The sequence below is a fragment of the Pyxicephalus adspersus genome, chromosome 2 (assembly GCF_032062135.1).
Source record: "Pyxicephalus adspersus chromosome 2, UCB_Pads_2.0, whole genome shotgun sequence".
Taxonomy (NCBI): Eukaryota; Metazoa; Chordata; class Amphibia; order Anura; family Pyxicephalidae; genus Pyxicephalus; species Pyxicephalus adspersus.
Genome location: NC_092859.1, coordinates 86,593,752 through 86,600,805, shown reverse-complemented (window position 1 = coordinate 86,600,805; position 7,054 = coordinate 86,593,752). Strand labels below are relative to the sequence as shown.

Genomic DNA, 7,054 nt, shown 5'->3' with positions numbered 1-7,054 from the left:
TAGAAAAAAAAGGTTGTCTCTATCCAAATATTGGTCCTAACTGTATATAGAGCATACAGAAGAATTCAAAACACAATTTATACCTAGCAATTGGGAAACCTGAGGGCCATGGGATTAATTAGGACACAGGAGGAGGCTTACCATATTCACCACTTGCACCATTTTTTTTTTTTAATAATAAAAGAAACCTTTGTCATAATTGCACAAATTATTTCACATTCTCAAATCAAAGCCAACACTGCAGTGAGGAGAGCTTTTCTACTTTATTACAAAGAGAAGAAGCCTTTTTGTGGTCAGAAAATACAAGATTGATCTTTTTCTTCCTATGAAACGCTGCTGTTCAAACAGCCAGAGTGAATTGTCTCAGTTCACTTCTTTAAGTCCCATCACGTTCACTTGGGTATGGATGTCCTTGGCTGCTGAAAATCTGGCCCTTTAGTGCACAGGGCGACAATGGAGTCCCCTGACCAGCAGTTCCAGAATGTCCCATTTTCATATATTGCATCCATGCACACCTCCTAAAAATGAGGTACAGCAGGGCAAACATTTCCAAAATAGGTGTCATATATATAATATATACACATTCGTACATACATACCTTTATTCATGTGATGTCCAAAAATTTAAAAAAAATGTACACATTTATTACAAAATCGTAACAAAGACTGGACAGTGTTTTGCTCATTCTGGAAAGATGAAGCTCAGTATTACACAACTCTGGAAATTGTCCAAGGGTTGCGGCAATCTCGTTTTCTTCTAAATAGTGAATTCTTGTTTGCACATTCCCTGTCATGGGGGCCTGTAGGCCTTTGCGCTGCAATGAAACACAAACCCCATTGGCCGGGAAGGGGCTGAACACGGCTTAAAAATCGCCTTTCGAAACAGAACGGGAGTAAAATGAAGGAAGCTGACCTTGCCCATCTTTCCAAATGAAATACGAGAAGGATCTTCACATAAAAATGCACAAACATGTGTTTCTTTTATTACCAATAGTGCTACAATGAACAATTCAAACTTTTCTGTCTAATTATTTTTTTTCCTCTCTCTCTCGCTCTCTCTCTATCGCTCCTCCTTTGTACATTTTGGAAAAGTGGTAAACTTTGTCAGTGTACTGTACTGGTGTGTGGTGAACAGACCCTAGGTCTGTCTGCTGGTATAAAATGAAAAAAAAACAAAAACAAAAATAACAAGAGGAAAAAAACAGAACCTGCTCAAACTAAAGAAACAAATGACAATTCTAGTTGTTGGGCAGCACATAATTAGTAAGGCAGGACCTCAAGTGATGATCCCTTTGCATGAGACAATTGCCAGATCCTCAAGGAATTAAAACCAGGATGCCTGAGCCACATCAGTTCTGCAGTTGAGTATTGTGCTGAGACAGCCATACCCCATGAACAGGGAAGTCTTTAGAAGGCTTGCTGAGCAGGATTGTAATTGAAGGTGGATGGCAGATGAGGCCTTTCTTCTAGCTTGTCATATTCCAAGTGGAACTCCTAAAAGGGTGAAAATAAAAATGTAGATCTGATTAAAAGGAAAACACATTTATCCAGATGAAACAAGACAGACAAATTATCTATTATCATGTTATGAGTTTTTTTTCTGGGAAGGGGAGGGATGGGGGATTTAAATACAGACTGTTTGGGGGCTCAACATACAGACTGATTGAAATGTTGACTGGATTTCAGAAATTAGAAGTGCAAAAAAACTTTTATTTTTTTTTAAATGTTGCATATGTTTATATATTTCTTTTATTGAGTCATTGTTATTGTTCTTAGTTGTGTTAAAAGCTCTCCTATCAAAGGGTACTTCTGAGGAAGCAGAAGAGGCTGAGAAACGCATCAAAAACTATAGATGGGCCTTAGTAAATCTATTTTTAATGATGCTGTATGTGACCAATCCTAAATAAACTATGCTTATATAAAAATTGGATGTTATTATTGATGGTGCTTATAAAGTCCCATATATTTCCCCCACCTACTAGATTGTAAGCTCTTTAGGACTCTAACAATTTGACAGTGCAGGTTTTAGTAATATAAATATAGCTCCCAGATGTCTTAGACCAGTCTTGCATTGCAGTCATTTCTTACTGTGTACTATTTTTCAGAGTAAAATGTTTACCTTATTAAATGATATATTTTCTATTTCTATTTGATTACACAGAATCAGGCTCCTCCATAATTATACTTATTTGATTTGTACAACTAATTGAGGAAGCTGTATCAAGGTAATTTAAATTACTGTATCACTGAGCTAAAGCATTTCGTTATTTATGGCATAACAATTGCTCAAAACTAACAATTGAAATCCTAAACAAAAGCAATCATCGTTTAAATGGACCAACATTGGTTTTCAAATAAATAAAACCAGCAATAGCTATGGTCTCTACCAATGGAGCGCTACCAGTTCTTTTTTGAGAATCACACTGCACAATTGTGTTTTATTTATATTTCTTCTAATTCCCCCTTGAAAATACACGTTTACTGGCTTTGTCTGTGCTGAACGTTCTTAGCTAGTGATATTAAATACAAAGTTGCTGAAAGTTCTTTAACATTTATCATTTTAGGATACAATTTTCATGACCCCATTAGGAACTAGTGGTCCGTCCGTAGCTTGACTGATTGGAGCATGTCTCATTTCAAAGGAAATCACCATTATCTATTAATGGCATGTGTATATTTTTTGTTTTTTAACACCCATAAAGAAAAAAAAGGTGCAGCACAGCACGGCAATAATTGGTCCACAAAGTGCAAAATGGTAACATAATTTTGGTAACTGTACCAATTAACCAGCTGACCACTACAGCAAGGAGAGAGAGTAAAAGGAGATTGTTCTATGGTTTTAGCAAATGCACTTGTAGAACAATGCAACTCCACTACAATTGTGCAATCTTTTAGAGATATTTACTCACATCTCGGGGACAGGTAGAAATATATATGATGTCACAAGGAGTAATCAAAACCCACATGTAATAGTTTATTTATGTAGGTCTTCCAATAAGATGACACAATGTTTGCTGCATGGGTTTCTGGGTATGGAAGAGTTCAGAGTAGAAAGAATTTTTGGTCTTTTATTTGGGTTCACGGTTTTACCTACAATTAAAAATTATATCTGTATTCTGACAAATTTCTATGGTCAATACCAATAAAATATAAATGTGCTCTACTGATTCTTCAAAGAACACACTAAATATTTTAACTATAGTTGTAAAAGCCTTTTCTCATCTGCACACTCCCTGCAGTATAACACAAGTTTTTTAATCACAGAAATACATGTCAGTGTAGATCAAGTGTACTGCATTGCAGTACAATGAGAGAAAAAAAATTAGAGCGCATCCTATTCTTTGTATTAGCACTCATTAAGTGGGGACACTGAAGTGGAATGTAGCACATAACACATTACCTAGTACTTCATATGCTTTTATTGCATATTCTTTTAATTTCCGATGCGTCTAAGAAAAATATCATGCATGACTATTCTAGGAAATCATGTGTAAGCACATGAAATCATACATGGAATAACCCATACTATATACTATTGCCTATTTAGGTTAGAGGCTTTAGACACATTACTTCTTGTGTCTTCTTGTGCTTCTACAGGCACCTGAAGTATGCCTATTTAAGAACAAGAGAGTTCAACTTTTCTTGCAGCAGTTTACTTGATTCAAAGAATTCACACCCAAAAAAAAAACTGCCTTCTGACCCCCTTTTGCTTTTACGGACTTAAATTGGCCTATTTCACCAATTTCATGCACAGAGAAAAAAATGGAAACCCAAGGCTGAGCACATTGGGCCCGATTTATTAAAGCTCTCCAAGGCTGGAGAGTACATTTATCACTGAAGCTGGGTGATACAGCAAACATGAAATGGATCTGGTCCAGGCTTGAAAACATTTGCTAATAAGTTGCAAATGACTTTTTGGAATTTGATTCCAGGTTTGCTAGATCATCCAGGTTCACTGATGAAAGTATCTTCTACAGCCTTGGAGAACTTTAAAAGCCAGGCCCATTGTATTTGAATAAATACTTGTTTTTAAGAGCCTACATAAACACAATATAAAAATAGTAGCTTTCTTAGCCTTTACATAAAAACAGTATAACAAGGGATAAAAATAATAAAACCAATAGTGTCCCTAATCCAAAACAAGCAGAATGATCAAGAGTTCAGAGTTCATGTGCTATATAGTTGTGCAGGATCAAATAACTTGCTTATCCGTTGCTTCTCTCCAACGTTCTCTACGTTACAAAAAGTTGCAGCCTTGGCCTCTTTTTCCTTAGGATATCGTTTGTTTTTTGTTTATAAGCAGTTCATTGTTTATTAAGGCTTTTATTGCAATGCAAGTACTAAATGGGTACTAAATATGTTGGTAGCAATACACACTGCTATTAAAAGAGAAATCTGAAAATGCCCTCATCAATACCCTACAAAAATTACTTTCAGGTAAACTTTACAAAACATCCAATGAACCTCCACAGATGCCAGGGGGACCTGTAAGTCTTAGTATGTTGTTACAACAATTTTACATATAACACAATGAATGCTTATCTACTCAAGGAGGATAGTACATCTAGCATGACACAAACACCTACCATGGGGGACAAGGTCTCTCCACATGAGTAAGCATTACAGGTGCCAAACAAGGTAAAGTATTTGTGCTTTTGAATATCTTTACAGCACACATAAGATAGAATGCACTGTACCTTTGCAACTTTCCTCCAGTTAAGACAGTCAAAGAAGTAATATGTTCCTCTCTCGTAGGTGTTCGTTTTCATTGTTGGTTCCATTCCAGGTGCCCTGGTTATCCATACCCGCTCTTCTTTGTGGTATCTCCAGTCTCTGTTGAAACTAAATTCAGAACTATTTTTTTAGTGTTATATTTTGCACCAATGTCACTAATGCATAATAAGACTTAGTTGGTAGACAATTTTTAAAAGTTTAAAAGGTCTAAAAAGAAATTCAGTATGGACCAAATTGGTTTACACAATTTTAACAAACCAAGCATATTATCAGGTTTGTAGATTAGTAAACTTATGTATGAGTTTTACACAGATAATACACCTAGGCGTCTCCTTTGACACATTTGGTGCATAGAACTCAATCACAGAGCAAGAGCTGTCGGGAAGTGTACAGATTCTATAAACACTTCAATGCAATCATTTAGTATGTGTTCAAAGCTTGGGTGAGTTATCTAAATTCTGGCATACAGCAAATGATCCAATGTGTTTTCCTTCTTAGTTAGGTTAACTAAAGATAGCAGATGGGCACCAGCGTTGTATCTTGTGAAGCGGTGATATTTCTACTTAAAACATGCCTATGATGATGCATGCTGCAATGCTGTTTCACATATACTAAAAAATAAAAAACAAAGGCCCCCATTCTACTATCATGAATGTTACCCCACTATCAGAGAGCTTAAGTTAAACAGGTATTATTTTTTACATCTCAAGGCAGTGCAAATGTAAAACACTTTTCATCATCTTGCATTTTGCTAGTGGGGTAACATGATAATATGAACAAGCCCTAATAAAGCCCCATGCACATTTTGTTTCTGACTCTGTGCAAAGTAAGGTCATGTGCACCAATGTAGTGTTAATTGAAGTGATTTGTGTCTGTAAAGTAAATGACAGTAAGGTCAGAAGTGCTGTGTCGCTCTCTGTCTTTCTAGTTTTTTTGTTTTTTTCCTCCGGCCATAAGGAAGTAAGGAAGGAAGTATGTGGTAACCACTATAAATTTCTTTTAGAAAACTTTCTATTGTCTACAGAAAGAGAAAAACTACAAAATCATTATACATACAGCTCAACTGCGGCTAAAAGCTGTAAAACATCCCCTCCATTCATGTAGTAGAGATAGAAAAGAAGATCTTCCCCGTATCGGCCAAGTTTTATTGCAGCCAACTACAAAAAGGAAAAAACAGTTAGGTCAGTACTGTAAAAAACAACAAAATATATAAATAAACAAATGCAAAAGATCATCTGGAAATTGGAAATTTGGAACCTTTTACCTTCTTTACCACTACATTTTCTTATAATTTTTTTTTTAAGGATATTCATTTAATAATAAAATAGAAATCAATATGAGCAACACATTTACCAGTCTCACAATATCTCATAAATGTGACAAGTAAATGAGACATATTGAACATTTTTTTTTTTGCAATATGTCGTATTACAACATGTTGCTAGTCTTGAAAAGAAGTGCCTGCTAAATGAATTGTACAAATAAAGGATTTACAGTGAAGACTCTAGAATTCGTTGTTTAGACTGGTAAAAGATTTGCAATGTTAAAAAAACACGAGTATTGCCAGAGGTTACTCCAGTAATGTAATTATACTGGAACTATCTAATAGGAAGGAACATTGGGCTAAATCTAAACAGTAAACAACCAGCAGCAAAAATTAAAATGGGCCCAGACCCTTCTGATTTGGGACAAAAAAAAACAATGTTTATATAAAGCCCACTCCCTAGATGATTTATACTCTCCAGAAGGCCCCCTCTTCCCAAATATAATGTACTGGAGCTCAGTGGCTGCATTGGCCTTTTCCTACACAAGACAGTGCTCATGCTTATAAATAAGGTTGTGTGGATAAGCAATTTAACAGAGATTAAATGGTTAAATGAGCCAAATACTCCTGTACTAGAAAGTAGCTTGAAGTACCAGATTCAAAGCAAGGAGTAGTAGGGGTGTACTAGTGTGGCGAGTAAAGCATATGATCAGTGGTGGGATAGTCAGGGACACTGTTGCTTTTTCCTAATGATGGTGCCTTTGAGGGCAAAGCAAAAGGTTTTCTTTAATGTCTTAGCATTTAAACTTCTAAAACTTTTAGATATAGAACTGAATGCAACTTGTGACATGTAACAGTTCTGGTGCTCAGTTATTAGACCATTGCTTTAGGTATGAACCTAAAATTTATCCAACAAGGAAGCCATTGCAAGGGCTTGATTATAAATTTACCAGATAATGCTACTGTGCTCTGTACAAGAATGTTTAGATGCTGATACAAGTGAATAAAAATGCACTATTCCTGAAGAAAAAGAACAATTACACCCTTAAAATTCTGC

General features: G+C 35.7%; 1 protein-coding gene across 6 annotated transcripts in view; it reads right to left on the bottom strand.

Moving 5' to 3' along the window:
- Positions 1–244: 244 nt before the first annotated feature.
- Positions 245–7,054, bottom strand: part of CNOT2 (CCR4-NOT transcription complex subunit 2) — a 29,619-nt gene continuing 22,809 nt past the window's right edge. For 4 of the 6 annotated variants that reach the window (XM_072401362.1, XM_072401359.1, XM_072401358.1 and 1 more), the window contains 3 exons: positions 5,790–5,890; positions 4,697–4,853; positions 245–1,493 (listed from right to left, as the gene is read on the bottom strand). In XM_072401362.1, the coding sequence (XP_072257463.1) occupies positions 1,407–1,493; positions 4,697–4,853; positions 5,790–5,890 (345 nt within the window). In that variant the 3' untranslated portion in view covers positions 245–1,406. The remainder of the gene's footprint in view (positions 1,494–4,696; positions 4,854–5,789; positions 5,891–7,054) is intronic. The other 2 variants (XM_072401363.1, XM_072401364.1) reach the window with 1 other exon arrangement.